The sequence below is a fragment of the Poecilia reticulata genome, linkage group LG22 (genome assembly GCF_000633615.1).
Source record: "Poecilia reticulata strain Guanapo linkage group LG22, Guppy_female_1.0+MT, whole genome shotgun sequence".
In the NCBI taxonomy this organism is placed as follows: domain Eukaryota; kingdom Metazoa; phylum Chordata; class Actinopteri; order Cyprinodontiformes; family Poeciliidae; genus Poecilia; species Poecilia reticulata.
In genome coordinates, this window is record NC_024352.1 from 8,023,240 (window position 1) to 8,047,027 (window position 23,788).

At 42.4% G+C, this 23,788-nt stretch overlaps 1 protein-coding gene across 3 annotated transcripts in view; it reads left to right on the plus strand.

The window, feature by feature from the left end:
- mideasb (mitotic deacetylase associated SANT domain protein b) overlaps positions 1-23,479 on the plus strand; it is a 29,467-nt gene extending 5,988 nt beyond the window's left edge. For all 3 annotated transcript variants that reach the window (XM_017302475.1, XM_008399157.2, XM_017302474.1), the window contains exons 2-13: positions 1,463-3,059; positions 7,042-7,314; positions 7,811-8,150; positions 9,628-9,694; positions 12,173-12,315; positions 12,557-12,660; positions 15,244-15,319; positions 15,682-15,770; positions 17,093-17,236; positions 17,381-17,503; positions 18,534-18,724; positions 20,170-23,479. In XM_017302475.1, coding sequence (XP_017157964.1) covers positions 1,668-3,059; positions 7,042-7,314; positions 7,811-8,150; positions 9,628-9,694; positions 12,173-12,315; positions 12,557-12,660; positions 15,244-15,319; positions 15,682-15,770; positions 17,093-17,236; positions 17,381-17,503; positions 18,534-18,724; positions 20,170-20,416 — 3,189 coding nt within the window. In that variant the 5' untranslated portion in view covers positions 1,463-1,667 and the 3' untranslated portion in view covers positions 20,417-23,479. The remainder of the gene's footprint in view (positions 1-1,462; positions 3,060-7,041; positions 7,315-7,810; positions 8,151-9,627; positions 9,695-12,172; positions 12,316-12,556; positions 12,661-15,243; positions 15,320-15,681; positions 15,771-17,092; positions 17,237-17,380; positions 17,504-18,533; positions 18,725-20,169) is intronic.
- The last annotated feature ends 309 nt before the right edge of the window (positions 23,480-23,788 follow it).

Here is a 23,788-nt window from a genome sequence, read left to right on the forward strand (position 1 = left end):
ATGCGGGACTGTAAAGATGCACGATTTTCACAAATCTTTCCAAAGTTAATCTGAAAACCGTGGTGTGCATTTGTAGTCGGACTTTCTGGGCCAGTAGAACCACCTACATACAACTGCAGATACAGCTGCAGGTATGTGTGCAGCTTTTGCACATCTTGCTCTTTCTCTAGTTCTCTCACATTAGAGGGAAAACATGCATGATTTATTTTTTAAAAATTCACGTTTTAACAATGGATGTGGGCCTGATCTTTGACCGAGCCAGTGTAACACGTGGACATGTTTTAATCTAAAGTCGAGCTGCACTCCGTTGGAGCTTTGGCTATTTCGGGTCATTGACCTCCTGGAAGGTTAACCTCCACTTAAATATTATTTTTGCCTGGGTTGTTATGTATTTAGCTTTATTGATCTTCCCATGAACTCTGACCAGCAAGGCATCGCCAGAGCATGATGCTGCCACTGTGTCTCAGTGTTGGCCTGCCGCTTTCTTTCTGTCACCCTATTACAGATGTCATATTCGAAGAGCATCAAATTATTGTTGTTATGCTGACTTTGACTTTACCTCACCTGTATGATGTGGTCTACCTGATGCAGTAATATACTGCAGATTTGTCAGTGTAAGTAACACATATGTGGACTTCATTTACTAATTACTTACTTCTAAAGGAAATAATTAGCAGATGTTTTTAAGTGTTAGTATTGGCTTGTAGGTGAATGAATACAAATGTACACCCTCCTTTTTTAGATTTCATTAAACCATTAATTTTAATTAATTAATTTTCCGTCTATTTCACATTTTTGCACCAGGGCTGGACATTTATCACATCCAAAACCCCCGCAAGTGTCAGTATTTTCGGCATTGTTAGTTTTACTATCTTTTTCTCCTGTTTGTTTAATGAAAGCATCAATACATTAATTAATCTGAAAATATGATTAAATGCAGTTACTGTGAGCAGTTTAGTGATACAAATCACACGTCTTTATGTGACTGGTGTCCTAAAGAAGCGCCTTATAAATAGGTAGGTTTTCTTAGATTGCTGTGTCATGCCATCACAGCCATGCAGTTACCTAAAAATGAAGTAATAAATAGCTCTTATCATCACTTTTATTGTGTGTCACAATAACACCACAAAACATTGTGATAAAACTTTAATACCATGTCGCGCACTCATGTAAATTTGCTCAATTGAGCGTTAATCTGTCGCAACAAATCCCCCTTCCTCCTGCAAAGTACATTGAACATGTTGTTTGTAGCATGACAATGTGAGCCAGCATGTAAACCCGCCCCTCCCTTGTGCTATTCTCCCACTCGGCACCTTTTGAAAGGAGATCTTTTGCTGAAAAAGCAAACAGCAGGTTTTTACGTGGCTGATGCTAATGAGACCCCCAACCCCCCGCCCCCCTGAGGGTCCCTTTTTTTTCTGATTGTTTAACCCATGACCTCTGTCTCATTTTCTCTATGCAGGGTGTCGCCCATGAATGAGAAAAACACAGAGACGTCTTCAGATCTTTTCACCCCCGACTGGAGATTGTGAAGAACTTCAGAGGGTTTTTTTTTTTTTTTTTTTTTTTACACTGTGAATAATACAGAAGAGTTTTGGGTTTTTTTTAAGTCAGAAGAACATTCTGCATAGGCCTGGGTTGGAGTGGTTCCCTGCTTCGGCCCATTCATGCTCGTCATGAGTGTACCCGCCCAGCAGAAACCCAGTGCCAAGAGAACGGGCAAACGCATCACGTTCTTCGGTGACCAACCAGGAGACCCGATGAAGGAGACATCGCAGCATCCCGATGGGGCGTACTTTGTCCCCGGCGGCACCGCCGCCGCCGCCTCGGAGTCCGGACAAAGCGAGGCAGCGAGTACGGTGACCTCCAACCCAGAGGCTCCTCACATGTACTTCAACTCTGTGATCTTCAGCCCGGATAAGGGTGACCAGAACAGGGGCCACTATCAGCAGACGGTGCCGATGAAGTGGGCTCACCCGGAGCCCAGTCAGCAGCAGCAGCAGCAGAGAGCTGCCTCTTGGACTACCATGCCTAACTGGGCGCCGGCTTTTCCGAATCTCACAAGGACCCAGAATGCGTTCGCCAAGGCGATGCACGAGACTCCCCCCGGCTTGCAGCTGCATCAGCAGCCGACCAACGCTGTGAAGTCTCGAGCTCTGGAGTGGGAGCAGCAGCAGCAGCAGCAGACGTCCCAAATCTTTCAGGAGACGTTGAAACCAGGGGCGCTGAACGCCCAGCAGCAGAGCGTTCCCCACCCCGGAGGAAGCTCCGTCTTGCAGTCCTTCCAGCTGGCCTTTGGTCAGCCCAAACAGCACCTGCCCGCTTATTACCAGACCTTCCAAGGGAGCCGGAACACACTACCGAACCCGCCGAACTACTCGAATTCGAAACAGTCTTCGCTGCATCTTCAGCAGCTGCAGAATCAAGAGCAAATGCAACGGCAGCAGCAGCATGTCATCCAGCAGCAAATTCAACAGCATCAGCAGATCATCCGGCATCCGCATGTCCAGTTACAGCAGCAGCAGTTACACCACGAGCAGCAACAACAGCAACAAAAGATGCAACAACAGCGGCAACAGCTCCAGATTCAGCAGCAAATGCAACATCAGCAGTCGCAACAACAAAACCCCCATGTACTAGACTGTTTCTCTGCGGCACAAAACGCACACCCGCAGCCTGTGGTTGTGCACTCGCAGGAGTCCACTGTTCCGGCTCCGCCGAAGATCCAGGAGCCGCTGATCCAGGACATCACGCCGGAACCCCAGCAGCAGCCGTCCAATCCCCTGCAGGCCCCCCCGCCGCCTGAGCCGTCGTCGCAATTGCAGGCGCAGCTCCGCAGATCGCGCCGGCTGTCCAAGGAAGGCGGGGCGCCGTCCGACAACCCTTTCCTTTGCGGGCCCTCGGACCAGTCGGGCCCGGAGAACGGGACCCGGGACGTCCAGGCGGCGCCCACGGGGGTCATCCAGAGCACGCGCAGGAAGCGCCGGGTGTCCCAGGAGGTCAACCTGGAGATGCTCGCACAAGAGGCTTCAGAAAGGAAGTCTCCTTCACTAAGCAAGGTAAGGAAACTGTTTTATTGTTGACTTAAGGAATTTGCTTGTTCTTGTTTGCTTGTTCATGTATTCAATGTAATTCAGTTTACATTTATATTGCGCCAATTCCCAACAATGTTATCTTGAGGCACTTTTCCAAAGAAAAGATCATTTCATTTCAATTATACATACATTATAAATTGATCCTACTTATCAGACAGTACTGTAAGCTTAGTTAGTTATTCAAAGAAGTCCAAAAAGTTTCTATGTAAGGATATTCCTCAGCTGTGTTCTGTTCACAGAGACGGGACCGGATTTACAAGGCTGTAGACCGCTGGGCTGTAGTCTGTTTTAGTGCCCTATCCACTCAATTGTTGAAAATAAATAATTCTGTGTTTTCCTTCTATCTCTTTTAGCTAGTTGCAAAGCTAAAGCTAAAGGAAGTGACATGTTAATAAATGCAAATGAAAGCTAGGGTTAGAGGATATGACACACTAGGGTGTAGCTTAGACAGAGGCTATCAAAGGAAGTTACCAAGTGTTGCTTATTGTCATTTTGTCCTGCTCACTCCTAAAGGTAGCATGACCAGCAATGTACCAGCTGTATTTTGGTATTAATCATGGAGAACGGATAACTCTCCACACAATACAACCCTTTAACAATATAGAAATGTTATTAAAGGGTTAATAGAGGACCAATGCCTCTCCCTGAGGCCGGGTTTCAGAAAGAGCAGGTGTTTTTGAAGCAACAGAGACACAACTTCAAGGCATTAAATTACAAAGTTAATTTCTTTTTAGTCACATTTGATATATGCAGCATTTTTAAAACAACTGAAGGTAACATAGTTACTTCATAGTGCAATTGAACAGCACGATGTGCTTAAAAAACACAATAATATATAACGATATTATTATATAGTTATTAATACAACTCTTCTGATTCTGGTTTGTGAGCTTTATATAAAGTATCAAAACATGCATTTGTTAAAAAAAAAAAAAAAAAGCAACATTTTTGGGCATCCCCCCCCCCCCGAAAATTGGAGCCCTGGGCTTCTGCCAGTTTTAAAACCTTGCCCAGCAGAGAGCTTATTTTCTTTTACAGAAGAATATCAAATACGTTGAGCTGCCCCCACCCCTGCGACTGCACTGCAGTTTGGAGCTCAAACCCTTTACAGCTAAAAAATCTGTTCTTCCAGCACCATCCACAAGATATAATTGCGTTGGGACTTAAATTCCCTCAACAGGAGTGTAAAATAGAGCAAGCGGCATGACACGGCCACCAGCAAAAAGTGTGCCAAAGCTCGTTGTTTGTGATTACCGTGTGGCTGGAAGAGCCTTTGGGTGTAAATCAGTACCCAGCGACATGTGCGCCACAAAGCGAGCTGCTCAGCTCGGCCTAATGGGTAAAAAAAAAAAAGCTGGGCTGTGGAGTTTATTCGTTTGTTATGGGACGCTTTTGGGTGTAACGTTTCAGGCGGTTTTTTGTGATTTTGTTGACTATAAATGAGGTTGAATAACGAGAAACCCCCAAAACGCATGAGCTCATAAACTCCTCTTTGTTTATGCGCCGAGAGTCTCGGTTGTGCAACAAGTCGTGTTGCCAAACAGCAGAGTGTGTTTGTAGTGCCCTGAATTCGCCTCATGAGTCGCTGATCATGCAGCCTGTGTGTTTGGTTACATGCCTGCACACCTCCCCCCCCTTTAAAAAAAAAAAAAGCAAACCTTCAGCTTGGTCCGCCCTCCCCCCCTCACAGCCTCTGTGCAGGGTGGGGGGTTCAGGGTTGCCTCGCCTGCAGTGCTCAGCAGAATATCTCTCTACTTCTGTGTTGGAGGGAGCTGGAGTTTTCCACCAGTAATAATGCACAGCGGCGTGGAGTAGCCACGGCGGCCTTGTTCCTTTCCGACGAGCATCTGGCCCCACCCCTCTTCTGATGTTTTGAGATCGGGGTTTCGAAGGTGCTGCAGACCCGAGCCGACCGCGGCTTTGATGTACGGCCGCTGATGCTCAGTCATCGTGGTTTCTCTGAGACATTCAAAACAAAACAACAAAAAACGCACACAAAGAAGAATGCAAAGGGAGACTGTTCCTTTTGTGAACCGTGGTAGAGTTTGAACTCTAAAGTGTGACGCTTCTGTTTTAAAGTCCAGGTGCAGACTTTCAAAAACAATACAGGAAGTGTCTACCACGAAATTGGATTTATTTTCAAAATTTTTTGACTTAATGATATGTTAATTATATAATAAGAATAGGATGATGATAATAAAGCAATAAAAGTACAAATAATATTGATGAAAATAAAGCAGCGATTATAATTTTTTATGTTTGCTCTGTGTCAGTTCACTTCTTCGGTTATTGAGCTCCTTCCTTTCCCAAATTTTGCCATCCTGCTTCCATTTTCTACCTGTATACCTATGTATCTTACCATTGCATAATATCCATTTAAAATAAATATCCACAGAAATGCTCATGTCTCTGAAATATTTAAATTTAAATTCAGTTCAAAATCCCAACGCGAAATTCAGTGTCATTCTACATCACATTAATTCAAGGTTCTTCAAAGAGTTCTTGTAGATGCTGATGGCTGTGGGCAGGAATGATCTCCTGTAGCAGTTTGTGCTACAGCGAATTTGAAGAAGCCTCTGACTGAAGAAGCTTTATTTTTCCATGACAGTTTCATAAAGAGGGTGATCTGTGTTATCCATAAATTTTTTGATTTTTGTAAAACACTCTTTATATTTTAAGTTAGTTTTTTAGGCATCATTCATTTTAATTTTGATTCTAGTTTACATGTGCCAGATTGTTAGCTGTGATCAAGCCAATCTAATTCAAGGTGACTCTTCACTGGTAGGTAATTACTAAAGTAATAAAACATTTCCTTGCAGTAGGGAGTATGCAGCATACATATCATCAAAGTTGCATAAAACACCAACCTGTACCTGAAAGAAATTAAATGTACAAATCTGTCCACATTTGAATGGCTATTTTATGTTCAATGCCGATTGAACAGCTTAGTAACTTTTTTTTTAATTAACTAAACTACATTTTGCAGTTTTATGTCGATTTTCGGTTATTTTCAGACCTTAGCAAGTCACATGAGAGTTTTACTGTGATAAAATCTACAAGCTGCTGTTTCAAGTTTTGGGTTCAACCTGAAAGTTTATTTCTGCTTTTCCATCCGTCCAAATGTCCTACTTGCCTTGCTTAGAAGTTTGTTTTCTTTCATGTTTAATATAGCACTTGTTCAAATGCTCATATAGTAGCGGAGAAATTTGTGGGCACTCATTACGATAAAGTTGCTTTAAGAGCTGTATCTTGTTTTCTTTTAGGAGTATTGTAAAAAAAAAAAAAAAGAGAAACATTTAGGTTGAGTAAATGTTAGTTGTAGTAGTTTGCATTTATGCAATATGCTAAGTTGTTGTTCTGTGAAATGTCACAGACTGCTAACATTCACAGTTACTAGTAGGTTATTAATAGACTCTTACTGCTATTAGCAAGAGTCCTTTTATATCAGTCTCTTGCAATTATACTTCAAGTGTCAGCTAATTAATTTAATGGACACTTAATGTGTATAATGTCTGTATCTGACATATTTTTAATGGCCGAGATGATAAAGGTCACAATGAGCGGTGGGGGAACATTATGAAACGGTACCAAAAATATATAGTGTCAAGAAAATGTAGGTTAATCGAAACAGGCCCAGAGCATCACAGATCCTCCGTAATACTTAAATTTGGACATAAGATGCTTTTGTTTCACGTCAAAATCACTTTTAGGACAATTATTGATACTTCTAGCAATCCTTGAATGCCTAAAATTGATTAAATGTGATTGAATATGTAATTTTTTTTAAGATCAGTGGATTTTAAGACTCGTTGCTCATCTTTTACCGATGCCGGCCAGCATATGTACACTGAGCTTCTGTCTTGTGTCATAAAGTGGACAGTATTCCTAAAGAAGTGGACAGTATTCCTAACGAGCGTCGATACTTTTGCTCCACCGTGTTGGTTAGGAGCCTCACAGGCCGTGGAGCCCCGCCGAACCGGAGAGCATGAGTGCCAAGCGACCCCGAGACGACAGCCTCCTTCCGCTCGTCATCCCCGTGTCTGTCCCCGTTCGGAGACAGGACCCCTCGTCTCCGGATAGGGACGGAGCAGCTGTGGCAACCAGCTGGCCTCACCGGCCTCCCAGCCACCAGGACCTCGGGCGAGCCGACCACAAACCCTCGGTCATCGTCACCCGCAGGCGCTCGCTTCGAAACTCCTTGTCGGAAAGTTCAGAGCAAGTGAGTGCTCACCTTTTGGTTTGTTTGTTTGTTTTGTTTTCTGTCGTATCGTTCAATGTCATTTTACACGCTATAATAAAATCAAGCTGAGGACCTTCCTTAGAGTTGTCGGGTATAATCCAACGTCCTGGATTTTGTCTGTTTTAATTCCAGCTTTAAATCCTTGAATTCATGGCATGTCGCCCTACAGACGCGCTGCCCCTTCCCCATGCGGTATTCCATGTTGTCCCTCCCCCATCTTCTCCCTTTCCCCTCATTCAGCTGGGGGGGAGGAGGGGGTTAACTGGATGCCCTGTCCCAGATCAGGGCAGATTAGCAGCACTTTGATTCTGTACATTGTGTACCTTACATTTAAGGCCCGGCGCTCTTTGCTGTCTGCTTTTCAAGTCAAAACTGCTTCACTGGTTTGCATTCTTTCACGTTTTGTCTCGATCCCAAAGCGCCACCGCGCACGTGGATGTCGCCGTAATCAATTTTCCCACCTCCTTCTCTCCAGAATGACGGCACGGAGGGAGAGAGGGACGACGACGGCAAGAAGTCCAAACGGCGTCCCCGACCGGAGCCTCTCTTCATCCCACCGCCCAAACCGAGTTTGTTCATCGCCCCGCCCGTCTACTCCAGCATCACGCCCTACCAGAGCCACCTCCGCTCGCCCGTTCGCCTCGCCGACAACCCGATCACGATGCCCCCGTACACGCCTCCGCCGATCCTCAGCCCAGTTCGGGAGGGCTCGGGCCTCTACTTCTCCACCTTCCTCTCGTCGGCTGCAGCCAGTGGTCCGGGCCTGCCCCCTCCTGCGACTCCCAAGTCAGCCACTCGCAGCTTGTTGCGTTCCAGTGAGTGCAACAACATCTTTTCATCTATATATCCACAGAAAATGTGGACTGCAACAAGTTATGTGGAAGCATAAGCACATTAAATAACAAATATTGTTACTGTTACTAGCTTATGGTTACATTTTAGATCCAATTAGTGCTGAAACGATTAATCGAATTAATCGTGAAGAATTGGTTATTTAAATAATCGTCAACTCGTTCAGTAATCGATTAATCGTTACTTGGGGTATACAGGCTCATTAAAAGGCTATTTGAGCAATGATTAGAATAGAATAGAATATACTTTATTGATCCCAAAAGGAAAATTGTTGAAAGCTACTCCATCTTAGGTAATAAATACAAAGTTTGTAAAATATATATATATTTACCTAAGTGTGATAAGATTACACCAAAACTGTACAAAATATATATTTTGTACAGTTTTGGTGTAATCTTATCACACTTAGGTAAATATATATATATTTTACAAACTTTGTATTTATTACCTAAGATGGAGTAGCTTTCAACAATTTTCCTTTTGGGATCAATAAAGTATATTCTATTCTATTCTAATCATTGCTCAAATAGCCTTTTAATGAGCCTGTATACCCCAGGTAACGATTAATCAGTTCAAAGAACATGAAATATATATATATATATATACTTTCTTTTGGAGTAATGGTCGCTGAATGGCCTTTCAGCCCAGGACACACTGTGAATTGACACTATCTTACCAGCTTCAGGCAGCATCTTCACAAGACCTTTGACTTTTGTTCTGGAGTTTATTTGCATATTTNAAAAAAAAATATATATATATATATATACATTTTGCATATGTTCTAACCAGAATTCCTCAAGCGACATTTTTATCTTTACCTGGTTCAAATTCTGTAAAGAAAAAAAAAACTCTTATTAAGCATCTTTTATTATCCGATTATTAACCAGTTTGTCAAGTTAATTGATCAGTCTAGCAGAATGGGTTGAGGTGTTGCCATTTTTTACCTGCAGCTGGATCATTTGCTTTAAATTATACTCACTAAAGGAATTCTGTGTGGCTGCATTTTAGGCAAGAGAATTTTTATTTTATTTTAAAGAGGAATTGAATTATTTGTTTATTTGTACCTTTTGATGCATTTCTCATATTGCATTAAAAAAAGATTAAATAAAAATTCTACAGAAGGTGCCAATATTTAGATCAGATTAATCAGTTAATTGTCAGAAAAATCCATAAATAAACTGATAACTAAAATAATTGTTAGTTGCTCTGTAGTTATCCTATCACATGTGTCTTTTTCTGGCAAGTAAATCTAAGACCGGGGTGGGTCGGGTTGCCTTACAGTGTTGGGTCAGATTTGCTGGACTGTTATAAAATGTACTCATATTGACATTTGCTTTCATGCAGTTCAGTTTGAAAAGAAGAGCAAAGCAATTGTTAAAGCAAAACTATGAGACCCTTGTATATTGTCAACCGACTGTATTTTCTTTCGCCGCTCTCCAGACAGCTGCGACATCACGCCACCGGTGCTGTCCGCCATGAGTGAGACCACGCCGGTCAGCATCGAGCCGTGAGTATCCCCTTTCACTTCTGTAAGCGAGCGGCTCGAAAGGCCGACTGACATTTTCAAAGAGACGACGCGGCTCCTCCAAAGCTCGCATTATCCTAGCCGGAGGAATAGCCCTGCGATCAATTATTCAAAACAACACTGGATTGAGTCATAAATCGTCTCGGAGGAGATCGCCGGTTCTTGAAACTCTAAACCTGTCATTAAATGCGGCTGTAGTCTCCACCGCTGTTGCCACTCGACCGTCTAAAACCAGGATTTGCCCTTCTTTGTTCTCAGGATGCAGAAAGAGACCGTATAATGAAAGGTTTCTAAAAGTTAAGTTCCTGAAAACATTCAGTTTGATTACCATGTTGCACCGATGCTCGAGTCATTTAGGCTTGTGTCAATAACTCAGTCCTGCCGATACTTCCTAAAAATCAACGCCATTTACTCGCTTGAACACTCGGTAACTTAAATTGCAGTAAAATAACACACTGTGCTTCATCTGCATTACCTGGTATACATTAGTGTTGTGATTATGTCAGTTCGGCTTATTTATACAACTCCAATTATAAACAAAGTCTCCGATTTATGTACAACAACAACAACAACAAAAAAATTCAATCGGTCCACCAACGACCCTTTGTTTTGTTTTTTCATGGCCGCTCCTGTCATAACAGAAGTTTTGTGCAGGTCAGCCTTTTGTTACTGAAAGCATACCTGACTCGACACATGCAGCTACATTCTTCAGTAGAAACTCACTTCTTTTGCTACTTTTTGTCATGTTGTGATTCAGAGCAGCCAGCTAAACTCCTAGCCAATTGCTAGCGAGTTTATTGTTGATGTTAAAAATGGTGGCTGGGCTGAGGAACAAGAGGTAAAAATTAGTTGAGTTTGGTTAAGGATTACCATTTAAAAATGTATTGACTTTACTCTGATCCTTTATCTGCGATTGAACCCATCCGTTCTGTTTAATTTTCTTTATGTTGCTTTACACGGACACAAAGGGCATAAAAATGTAAGTTTCTGTCTATGTCTTTAAAATAGACAAATAATCAAATGCTACCTCAGTTGAAAAGAAAGCAACCTGTCGTACTGCCACTTTCAACAAAAAATAAGCAAAAAACATTGGCACTCTCGTTATCTAAACCCCACGATTTAATATCAATAATCTCTGACTTGATTGTTCATTCATCTAAACTGCATCTGGTCAGTTTTAAGAGACTTACAGGAAATAAGCATTTCACAGAGAGAGAGGGAGAAAGAGAGAGAGATTTTGTATGGAGCTGATTCATTTCAGAGCCTTAATTATTTGTCATTCTGTTGTTCTTCTGCAGATTTGTATCTGTGTTTAGAATCGTAAAACCCATTTCTCGTCCCTAACTGGGCCAGACGACAGAGTGGTGGTTTCCTTAACTGGTTCAAAGCAGATTAATGATCAACAGCACCTTGTTGCTGCTTTGTTTGTCAATTTCTGATTGCAGCAACGATGCGCTTATCCTCTATTTACACAGACTTATTAAAGTCAATAGCTTTTATTTGAACACAGCAATTTAAAAGGAAGAGTTTGGCACTCGCTGAATTTATTTTTGAAGCTCATTAAAGGCAATTGCCCATCCAAACCCAGCCTCTGTGAACTGAAATGCGAAGTCTTATAGCAGGCGTGCCCGAGAGGGTGGCCTCGAGTTTGTCGCCGCGTCAGAAAAGAGCGGCAGTTTACGGCCTCGCGTTGTTCCAAGCCTCGGCCCGGCTGATGCCGTCTGCTCGGCAGTTACTCAGCCGCAGAGCACTCGGGCTTTTTCCACAAATCCTGCTTTCAGTTCGGTCTCCCGAAACGCACAAGAGCCATCACGGGTCGGCTTCTACCGGCCCACCTTCCCTCGAGGGGGCCGCTAGAGTACACTCACGCGCACTTAGCGGGAAATACGGCGAAGCTCGTGGGAAACGCAGAAGAGGAAGGGGACCCTCTGAGTTGTTTTTGGTGGCAACAAATTGAAGTGAAACATGAATATCCATTTAGAGGTTTGCATAGAAAAGGAATTGGAGGTTATTTAATAATAAACCTTTAATGATTTAGCAATGATTTAGTTATTTTGTGATGTAGGTATCTGATGTGATGTTGCTTTTTGTCGGGAAAGCTTTAAGCAGGAGTGCCTCCCGCAGCATTCTCTATGACTTCTCACAGAACGACGTTTTAATGCAAATAAACTCAAGAGTTTTACTTTAAAACTCCAGCATCTGTGCAGCTTGCAGATCTGTTTCTGCAGCAACCTCTGTGGTGTTTTTTTTTTTTTTTTGTGTACCTCATTGTAAAGAGTAATTTATTGGGGGAAAAACTCAGGCTTGTAGAGCAAAAACTAGATGTCGAAGCGATATAATAATTAAAAATAAGAAAAAAAACAGAGAAATAAATGACACAACAAGTTTTGCTCAAAAACAGAAACAACTTTTGGAAATCCTAATTCATTTGATTCTGATGTGCTGATATCACCTCTGCAGACGAATAAATATCGGGTCGCGATACCAAGCGGAGGTGCCAGAGCTGAGGCAGAGGTCCGCTGTCGAACTGGATCGCCATCGAGCCGAACTGGTTTGGGCTCCACCGTCCGAACTGGAGGGGAAACCAGACTTCCAGCACAAGGGTGAGACAAACAAGCCGAGAAAGGAAATTGGAACAATTTTAGCTCCTGTGATTGTAAATAGACTAAAGCTACTTTTGTAGAATAATCATTCAGTGTCTTACAGAACAAGTCTCACTTAGATTCCAGATTTCTTTATTTTATCGTCTTTCGTAATGGAAATATGGGGTGAAAATAAATCCTGAGAGCGCAGTTGCTGTGGTTACGCTGACATTTTAACGCTCGCTGTCGACGTCTCTTTCAGTGGAAGACCTCATGCACCTGGCCTGTTCCAGCGTTTTATATGGAGGAGGAACCAACCAGGAGTTAGCACACCATTGTTTATACGAGTCCAAAGGGGACATAATGGTGAGTGCAGCCGAGCGATCCATACCGACTGACTCCATGGCAATTTGTATGAATAATAGAAAAACGGGCTAACGCTCCCACAAGCTGACAGAAGAGCCACGACTTTTCTGCCTTTTCAGATGCAGGGTTTGTGTCTATGCTGATTAAGTGCAGGCATGTTGTTTTATTTATTTTATTTTTATTTTATTTTTTGGATATCCCCCCCACCCCTCCAAAAAAAATCTCTTTAGATTTCTAAACTGAATGAGAAAAATATAAAATGCAGTTCCAAAGTTTACATCCACCACGTGCAAATCCTTTGAACCCATTTGGTCGAAACACCTTTTGCTCTCGTCTCGACAAAACAGATGGAGAACTTTATAGTGTTGGTCCATCAAAACATCACAAGATCCGATATAGACACGCTGGCACAAATGTTTATTTGTGCCTCCACTCTGTGCGTTTTACATCTATAAGAACAACTTTTTTTAAAAATTGCACAAAATCAGATTCCAGGGTTTTTTGGGTTTTTTTGTCATTTCCTTTGTCTTTGTATTTAAGTTTATTAGTACTTTCTGACACTATCTAACTTCTTTAGAATAAATAGTTTTGTGTAAAGAAAACCAAAGCAAAAAGATTTTTAGTGTGTTACAAAACAACATACGATGTACAATCACAAGAATTAAAACTTGCGCTTTAGCTAAGCAGTCTAAATTATTAGCTGAAAACGTCCTTACCTTGGTTTCAAACTACAACCCAAACCGGCCGCATGCAAATGTGAGGTTTTAATAAAATCTACTACATCTAATTTATAACCCTTCCCTAATCTGATATCTCCTCTTAGCCTTTTTTTTTCTTCTCGGGTTTGTGTAAGCGCGAGCATTGACCGTCCTTCCACGAACCCGCGCAGGTTGTTGTTGAACGGAAGTGACTGATTTCTAGATTTTCACTTTGCTTTGTGCTGATGCTCTGTGGTGATCTGAGATGACTGTGATAGTAAACCTGCCTGTTGTTTATAGCCTGAGGCCCCCGCTGCCTCGCTGCAGAGCGGTGTGGGCTGCAAGAGCCGAAACAAACATTTTAGCACTTTCGTCGATCGATGAAAGCGGATCGCAAACTGCTGGTGAATAATGAGGTTTTTCACAATGTGTCACACTTGTACCATCCTCGTTGCAGACATGTGCCGGTTAGCTAAAGGAGTGGCCGGTTCAAACGGGGGGGTTTTGAAAGATCTGCCGGCAAGATGAAGACACCGATTTATTATTGAGGCTAAAATTTCAGAGCCACTCATTGCGATTCAAACCTCCTGAAACTGAGCAGACAAATAATAAGTGCCACGCCCATGCTGCAGGAATAAAGCATCCTGTGCCCCGTTCTGATTGCATCACAAGAAGGCCACTAATGAAATCAGAGGCTAACCTCAAGCAGCCATCTAAAATGTTTTAGTGCCCGGATAAGACAGGCGAAATAAAACTCGGCTTCTTTTTGCACTCGGTTGACTCGAACTTCAGCTGAGAGAATCGTTTAGTAATGAGGTAGGAAACGATTATTGGTAAATAGTGTGAGTTACTTCCCCAGTTCAACAAGAGAGAATAAATAGAACTCGATGTGCCTTGCAAAGACATTCTTGCCACTTGACTTTGTCATGTTTTGGGAAAGTTTGTTGTGTTTTATTTTGGGCTTTATGTGATTGGAATTAGGTTCCAAAATATTTTTATTCATAAAAATCAGAGATGATTTATTGGCATTTGTATTTACTCTGATGCCCCTAAATATGACACAGTTGGACACAGAGCGTTTATCAACAGCAATATCCAAGTCCTGCCACTGACTCTAAATCTAGATCGTAGGTGTTCAAAGTGAGGCCCTGGGGCCATTTGTGGCCCTTGAAATGATTCTGTTTGGCTCCTGACCACAAGTCAAAAATTTTGAAATTATTTTTCTTTTAGTAAGGCCTTTTTATGCTTTGGATATTTATTGATATACAGATTTTATTAAAGAAAAGTCTATAGTTGAGCAGGTATACCTCAAGAAAGAAAAATGACAAACTTTTGCATTTTTTAATCGAGTGCTATTTGTAGGCTTAATACCTAATAACAATGTTTGGATTTTTTTTTTTTTTTTTTTTTTGCGTACTGTGAGAAAGACTTCAGAAAGATCTGACCTAACGAGATCTAAACCGAGTTCTTGTATCTTCAGAGAAGTCTGCTCCGAACATGCTTGCAGCCTGATCCCGAGCTCTTGCGGCACTTTACGGTGCTGTAAGTTGAGATTTTAGGCCCTAGCGACCAGCACCGGTCCAATGTTGTCTAGGAAACTACGAGGAGGGGGCAGCCAAAGCGCCCACTCTCTGCAGCAGTCCGGCTCAAACTGCCGTCTTCCTACATTCACGCGCCGTCAGATGGTTTTTCTCTGAAAGAGAACAGAGTCGATTCGACGACTTCTCTCAACCCCGATGGAGTCCGGTTTTGCTATAACGCTCGGTAGAGTGTGCAGGAAAGACGAGCGGTTAACCCAACTCATTGCAACCTCTAACCCCTTCCTCTAAATCTGCAGCCTCTAATCATGATTAAACATTACTGTTTTGTTTTGTTTTTCCCTCAGGCTGCTCTGTCTCTGCTGATGCTGAGGGATCCGATCTTCCCAAAGACACATCATCTATCCAGCTACCATTACTCGGGTAATTCATGCCTCACACAGATGACTCCGGAACCCCTCCGTCTTTTTTTTTTTTTTTTTTTCTCCCTCTTTCTCTCTGTACTTGCCTGAAAGCAGCTGCAGCTCTGAAAGTGTGTTGGTGCCTTGGATGACTGCGAAGGTTGATGTAAAGAGGGTGAAGGTCGATACAGCATGTGGTTAATCCCAAACAGAAGACAGAAGAGGCATTGTTTAACTAGTGATTTTATTTTGGGGGGGGGATGGGTCTCCACTTGTTACTGTCTCCTTGCACTCATTCTTACTCATGAGCAACTTTAGACAAGTGAACATGTTTTATACACACATATATATATATATATCTTCTTCCCTTCCTCCTTCCTGCAGGATCAGACAGCTGGACGGCAGCTGAGAGGCGTCTGTTCAACAAAGGCATGGCCACGTGTAAGAAGGACTTCTTCATGGTGCAAAAGCAGGTACGCATGCCTTCGGTCTGAAGGAAAGGAAACTTTTGATTCTCCCCGTGGCAACAAAAGGCTGCTGATATCATGTGTTCCTGTTCCGAGCGGAACAGGAACACATGATATACTGTGTCCTCTGCCCGCTGCGTGGGCGGAGGAAAGGGAAATACAGTTGCTGTGGAACAGCGTTTCCGTTTCTGTTTCGATTGTTGCTCTGTCATTGTCAAACAAGGTTTTTTTTTTTTCTTTTCTTTTCTTGCTTTGCTTTTCCACAACGGTGCAGCAGAATTTGAGGTCAAAGTTAGGCCTATTTAGAGTGCCACATTGTCGATGGTTATGTGGTTTGCATACTCCGTCTTTGCTCCACGTTTTTTTTTTTTTTTTTTTTTTCACAATTTCATGTCAAATGCTACAAGAAACTGTAAAAAGTCATGTGCAAACTTAAATGATTTGGTTCTATTTTGCTGACTCCACACTGAGTGTTTTTTTTTTTTTTTTTAATGCATGGATGAAGGTTTACTTAGTGTCTTTTGAAGCGTTTCTCTTTGTTTTGACCTTTTGATTTTGACTCGTTATTATTCTCAGTAACACAATTACGGCCCAGCTTCTGTTTTCGGGCAGAGGCTGCCATTTTTTATTTAAAATGTCGTCGTATTTCAGAGATGTTTTTTGGCTTCTGGGAGATGAACTGGCCCACAGCATCACAGATTGTCCTTTACTTAGGAATGTTCATCATTTTACACCCAGATAGTGTTTTTGCTAAGCTTAATTTTGTTTTCCTCTGACTAATAAACACAGTTCTGGTTCTGGTACCAGCAGTGGTGATCAAACTCCATATGCCTGTATTTGCATTAGAGGAACAGAAAAAGTTGTTTCTTTTTTCGGGGGGAGGGAGTTTGGTGAGTTTTTACCTCCTTTACCATCCTTTTTCTTGTTCGCACTGGCAAGATGATAGCATTTCCTTATCAAGCCATAAAAGTAGAAATTATGGCTTATTTCATAGAAATCGTGGACATTTGTTTGCTTAATATGATTTTCCCCGGTGAATAAATGTGTTCAAATTAAAGACTAGATTTTTCTGTTTGAGGTTGTCATCCTTGTACGAAGTATTTTACGACTGAACTATGAGTCATTAAGGGGAAAAACTAAAACTTGGTGTAGAAAGTGGCAAGTCTAGAAGCTGAAATCTAGAAGCTGAAATCTTTCGCCGTAACCCAACTAAAACAACGATTTTGCCGTTCATGCCCAAAAAGAGTGAGGGTTTGGAAAAGGATTTGTCTTTTGCTATGATCAAAACATGCAAAGATTGTGAAGCGCTGTGCGTACGGTCCGTGCAGGTGACGACCAAGACCGTGGCGCAGTGCGTGGAGTTCTACTACACGTACAAGAAACACTTGAAGGTCGGCCGCAACGGAGCGCTGATTTACGGCGAGAACGAGCCTCCGGAGAGCAGGACGGCAGAAGAGGAGCAGGACCACAAGGTCGGTCACGTGAGCCTCTCCAGTATCCACCCGATCTTCATCCTCCCTGAACGTCCACCTCGCTTCAACGACGTAGCGGACATCTCAGGGAGACGGCTCTCTCCTGCCAGAGCGCTGCGTCTTACTGGCTGTTTTTTCTCGCAGGCCGCTCAGAGACTGGAGCCGCAGCAGCAGGAGGAGGACAGCAGGAAGTGGGATGGTTCAGCTGACAGGAAACAGGATGTGTGTCCCAACAGGGTAGCGCACACGCTGCCGTCCACTGAGAATGTAAGTGTGAAGTGACCGACTCAGCATGAAGGCTGTGATCTTATTGTTACATGCTGCATTTTTTACCTTTGAAGTTCTTCCTTTGCATTTCTTCCTTATTCTTCTTTACATCCATTCAAGTTGTGTGTTTAAAAAAAATTCCTTAGCGGAAATCTGAACACAGACACATTTAGATCACACTGAATAAACGCAAACATGTTTGGAACTGAAACCGTAAGCAGACCGAAGCTCCTCATGATTTACTGGATTTCAACACTCTGCTCCACGTGTTCCTGGGTGGAAAACAAAAAAACAGTGATTTCATCACACACGGTTTTCATGTTGCACTCGGAGCTGGTGGCGAGGCGTTGGATGTGCTGCCCCCCACTGGGCTTTTCTAGAAGTGACTCGTCTCCTGTCTGTGCTGGGAAGGGAAACAATGACTGCAGGAAACTTTTGCACTTGTCCGGTTGATGTTGTGTGGAGACGAGTTCCGCCTCGATGGTTATGTGATCGGACTCATGTCCACACGCAGCTTGGTAAAGCATGAGATCGTTTTTCACAGGTCTGGATAAGTTGAGTTGAGAATAGTCTTCAGACTTTATTCCTCTTCTTGGCTTGTAAATGCTGCATCCATCCAACCATCCGTCTGATTGTCCATCTATCCTAGTTTCCTTCTCTTTTTTTTCCTTCCTTTTTTCCTTCTTCATTTCTTTTCCTTTTCCTTCTTCCATCTTTCTTTACCTTTTTTTCTGTTTTTCTCCTTTCTGTCTCTTTCTCCTTTCCTTCCTTCTTTTCTTCTTTCCTTTACTCCTTACTTTTTTCCTTCCTTCTTTCTTTTCTTTCCTTCCTTTCTTGTTTCCTTTATTTTTTCCTTCCTCACTAACGTTGTTCCTTTTATCCTTTCTTCCTTCCCTCATGCCTTCCTTCCTTACTTTTTTCTTTCCGTCATTTTTTTTCTTTATTCTTTTCTTCCTCCCTCAGTTTCTTCCTTTTTTCCTTCCTTCCCTGCATGGACTAAAACTTCTGTCTTTTTTTTTTTTTCTTTTAGCTTGCGACAGTCCTCATCATAAAGGAGGAGGTGGGAAGGGAGCAGCCGGTGTCCAGGGTCATCCACCACGCCCAGCCGCCCCAGACCAAACCGCGCTTCGACGGCGGCAACGCGCGCCGACCGAGCCCCCCGTCGGGCAACAAGGCCTCCGCGGGGCAGGAGGGCGAGTTCCCCTGCAAGAAGTGCGGCAGGTGAGCAATCGGAGCCGCCACTCCCGCAGCGGACTGCTTACCGATTCAGAGCCAGCAGGAAACGCTGCTGCTTCGACTGCCCTCTCGGAATCTGAATCGGTAAACAGAGGCGAGTGTTTCATGGTCTGTGTTTGAAAGAATTACCCTTCCTTACATGCTTTGGTTGAATAACAGCTTGTCCTCTGGCAACACCGGTTCTGTTATTGCCATCTGTGTCCTAGCAACTGAAGCGCAGAGCAGATAAGGCACATCTCGCCTCTCAGCGAATGCAGCTCTGCCTCTGCTAGAGCTGCACTCGCTCTTTAAAGCGCTCCGAGAGCGTCCGCATTAGAGGCGAAGGTTTTTATTCAAAGGGTGTGAATACTCGTCGCTTTACACTCGACATTCGATTTGATGGAACCGACCCGCGCAGTTCCTTCCGCGAGGCGGAATGCATTCGCATTTAAACAGGAACGCCAAGGATTTTTCTGCAGCTTTAAATGTTTTTAGCAGTTTCAGTGCATGTTTGTGGTTTAAACTTTTTATTGACGGAACATTCATGCATCTCTGAGAAAATGTAAAAAATAAAATCCCACTCCTTTGAAATTTCTGGCATTACCCACGTTCGACAGATTTAAATAATTTATTTTTTTTTTTTTGCTCTATTTAATTTCTAAGACTATTTTGAGTCTGTTCAAAATATTTAATGTATTTTATTTAAATTAGGTTGTATAGACCTGCACAAATTAGTTCATAATTGTGCATTTATGAGGAATTATAAATGATAAATGGTTTTAAAACATTTTCTTTCCTTAAAAATGCATTTGTATTCCCCTCTTACTCTTGTGTGTCTAAATTAAATTCAGTGCAACCAAATATCTTCGAAATGAGGAAACTTAGTAGATTACAGGTCCACTGCGCCACACAACACCCCACAAACCTCACCGTTTATGGAAGACTAGCGAGAAGAACAAAAGGATTTTGATAGTACTAATTCTGTAAAAGATAAATAAATAAAACAATTCCTTTTTAGCACTTTCGTTGATGCAACTTGTAATCTGAATCCAAGAAATAGTCGACAGATCAATTATTTATTTATTTATTTTCATTTAATAGTCAGAATAATTAAATCAGGGAACCGACATCAGATGCATGCCACACTTTTCAGATATTCTGTTAAAAATGAGAAAACAACACATAATTTTCCTTCCAGTTGTAATTTTTCATCATATGTCTCAGTATATTACATGTAATCCCAATAAATGATATTGAACTCTGGTCGGAGAACGACAAACTATGGTATGATCGGAATTTTCCAAGCCGCTCTATCTGCCAGCGTAGGCAAATTCTTTTCCCCGCTTAAAACATGACGACGTGGTTGTTCTTTTTGTTGACCATGATGTCACCAGTCTCCTTAGAAACTCAACTGCGCCACATGGTAACTCAGCCGATCGCTCTGTTCCCAGGATTTTCTACAAGGTGAAGAGCCGCAGCGCCCACATGAAGAGCCACGCGGAGCAGGAGAAGAAGGCGGCGGCGCTGCGACAGAAGGAGGCGGAGGAGCGCGCCGCGGCGAGGGCGGCAGCCGAAGCCGCCGCCGCCGCCATGGCCGCGCGGCAGCAGAACGGAACGCGGCAGGCGGTCGGCGACAGCGCCAACGACGACTCCTCTGGCGGCGAGGACAGCGACGATGACGACGACTGGCAGAATTAGGGCGGAGGCAGAGAGGCCATCTGCACCTGGAGCGGGTTTCCCCTCCTTTTTTAAAATTTTTTTTTATACAGACCGCCGTTGCTCGTCGACGTCGGTGACGATCACCGCTCAAACTTTAGCGAGCATCCGGATTTGTCGGGTTCTTCCCAAAGCTCCCCTTTACTCAGCTTTTCCAAGAGTTGTTACCTCTCTTGCTCACAGGGCTCGCTGAAATCAAAGCCATGCGTCTTGTTGGATTCCCAGTCGTCGCCGCCTTCCTCCACACTTTAAGTCCCGACTCCTTCTTTGCTCCGACAGGCGCGTTGGACCTCCTCTTCCGTCTTCTGTTTTCCTTTCACCTCTGGCTCCTCTTCGGACCTCAGTCGACCAATATCCGATAGTCGGGGATGAGGTGGGAAAGAAAGGCTGCTTCCTCGGACGGACGGATGGCATGTTCAGACTGTTGTTGTCGCCGCTCCTCTGCACTAACGGCTGCCAAAAGTGTTTTCAGAAGCATGAAATGGGTTCTGTCTGTTTATCCGGGCTTTCAGTTCTGTGAATCTCCCCGTTGTCAAACTCTCCCCCCTTTTTCTTCTTCTTCTTTTTTTTTTTTTTAATAAAACCTGCTCTGTTCCTCACTGTTTTATGCCTTGGATGTTATGACGGTTTTATTTGAAAATGACAATCAATTTTACACTGTTGGTGTTTTTTATGGACATGTATATAAGCAGGTCATCTTTTTTTTTTTGCCCCAGCCCCCCACTCCCTCTTTTCTCTGTAGTTCTATGTGGTTCTTGTTGTTTTTGTGAATATTGTTAGTAATTAATATTATTATTAACATTATTATTATTATTATTATTATATTCTAGTTTTGGCTGCAGTTTTGTCGAGCGATTTTTTTTAAAAAGCTTTTCTTTCTTTTTTTATTTAAACATAAACAATTGCTCCTTGCTACCTGTTCATAACTGTGATTTAAAAAAAAAAAACTTTTTTTTTTTCTTTTATTGGGAGCCAAGAAATGAAGAAAAGGCAGAAGCGTATGTGCAATAGAACAAGTTACCCCCTCTCCCTCTCAACATGGTGTCAGCTGAGAAGCAGCTGCTCTGGATGCCTCGCTGTCAGCTCCGTTACTGATAGCTGATGGGACCATTCAGGACCGCAGGTCTCCACGGACACCGGCGCGACGACAACCGGCCAAGTCCAAACCTAAAACCACGCTCCAGTATTTACGGCGTGACATTGGCTTTCACAATGTGTGCTGCTGCTGCTGCTGCTTTTTTTTATTATTATTATTAATTGTAGGCGAGTTGTAGGCACGAGCTGGTCTGTCGGTATAGATACCTCAGTATGGCAGTATTTACACAAGAAAAACTTTAGACTGTAATGTAAAATATGTTTAAAACAAATTTCTAATATCACTTTTAACATTAGCTCATCTTTATTTTGATTCGGATACACAGACATAGAGGAAAAAAAGAAACAAACGTCTGCTAGTTTTCAAGTAAACGCCACACGGATGGGAACATATGGGAGCCGTCTGTCAGTAAACCATTTACTTTCATCAACAGCCGAGCTTTTTGGAAAAGTAGTGATTTGTAGTAATTAATCAGGTTTTTAGTCTGAACTGAAGGTTCTGCCTCCTGCTTTCTACCTCAGCTTTGTAGCCGTTCCACAGACTGTTAGCAGTAAGATCCTTTCATCCAAAAAAAATAATTGCCTAATCATTTTTTTCTTTAGTCCCATCTAATCTGAGCTCAGATTAGAAACGAGTAAAAAGGGATATTGGTTTGACTTTTTTTTCTCTCTCTTTTTTTTAATGGAGCTTTTCCATTGTTCTTGTTATAGATTTTTTTTTCTCTCTCTCTTTTTTTGTTATTTCTGAGATAAAATCTCGAGCGTTCCTTACAACAGCTTGTTTTCCACGCTCTCGAAAAGCCTGTTGATGGCAGGAAATCATTTACTGACAAACAGCAGATTCTGATCTAGACGGCTGAAGTAAAACCTCTGTTTGCTTTTAATATTTTAACTTTAGAACGTGTCAATTGCCAAGACTAGATCTCTACTAACACGGAGATAAATCTGTCTGCCTTTGGATTTTTTTGCTCTGAGATTCCAGATTTGGCTGAAAAAGCTGTTTAGATGACAATTTGTCATTTCTCCCCCCACGTTGTTATTATTACATTGTCTTTTAGATGCTGATCTGAAGACAAAGTTTTCATCTTTCTAAGTGGACTGTTTGCATCTGTGATTCCTCTCTTCCCGTTTACCTGACACCAGGCGCTGAGTTGGACCATTGCAACCGTGACTCATCTGTTGCTACATATCCCAGTGTTAAGCCCTCTAGCCTGGAGCCGCCGAATGCAACAAATAGGTGAAAGGGTTGTTTTCCTTTAAAGGACAAACTGGAGGAAGGGAGGAATGTTGGGGTGGGGAAAGAGACAAAAAAAAAAAAAAACCAAGCAGAATCAGCTCTGCTTACTCTACAAGTTCAAATCTGGGTCTATGCACAGGCTGTGTGTATGTTTGTGTGTGTGTTTAAAGCATCCTGTTGGCGGTGTGCGTGTATGAGTTCTGTGAGGTCAAATGTTTGACTGCCGTAACAGTCACAAACAAACAACAAAAAAAAGGGGGGGAGGTTTGCAGACTGTTCACGTTTGGTATGTTAATTTATATCTCCTTTTTATTTGGGCTCGTCTCAAGGTTCTTGTTTGGGTTTCGGGTGGGGCGGGGAGCAATGTTGCAAAAAAACAAAAAGATTTAGAAGAATTTTTACTGATGGAAGTGGAGGCCACAGACACTTCTTGTTTCGTCCGGCCGGTTGAGGGAAGAAAAGTAAATAAAATTTCCGAAGAAAATGTTTATTTAGCTAAAGATTGGAAATATATAATATGAACGGAATTCTATGTTTGCATACTTTTTATGCTATTTTCGTATAGGGTTCACACTAATGATAAAATCAGAAAGGAATCTCAAGTGCTTTTTACTACGGTGTAACTTATTTGTGTTGATTTGATTTTTACCACCTGTGTTTTTAGTAATGATTTATGGAAGCACTGTACATTAAAGGTTCAAAACATTCTCCGAGCGGCTGCGTTTGTTTCTGGTCTCTTCTTGCACAGAACGGCTGCAGGTTAATAACACTGACTGGAATGAAACGGTGATCAGTGGCACGTTCACCATTTTCAATTAAATCCAGTTTTGTAAAACACCAATTCACCAACTAGAAGAAAATGTAATCATAATTTAATAACGCAAGTAATTTTCTCCCTTAATCTTCTCCTCCATTCTCTCTGTGTCTACTCCATGTTTTTCTTGTTTTGTTTCAGAGCTGGAATGTGATTTGGATAAAATTTGAAATGCATAGATAACTATTTTTTTATATATTTTAAAGGT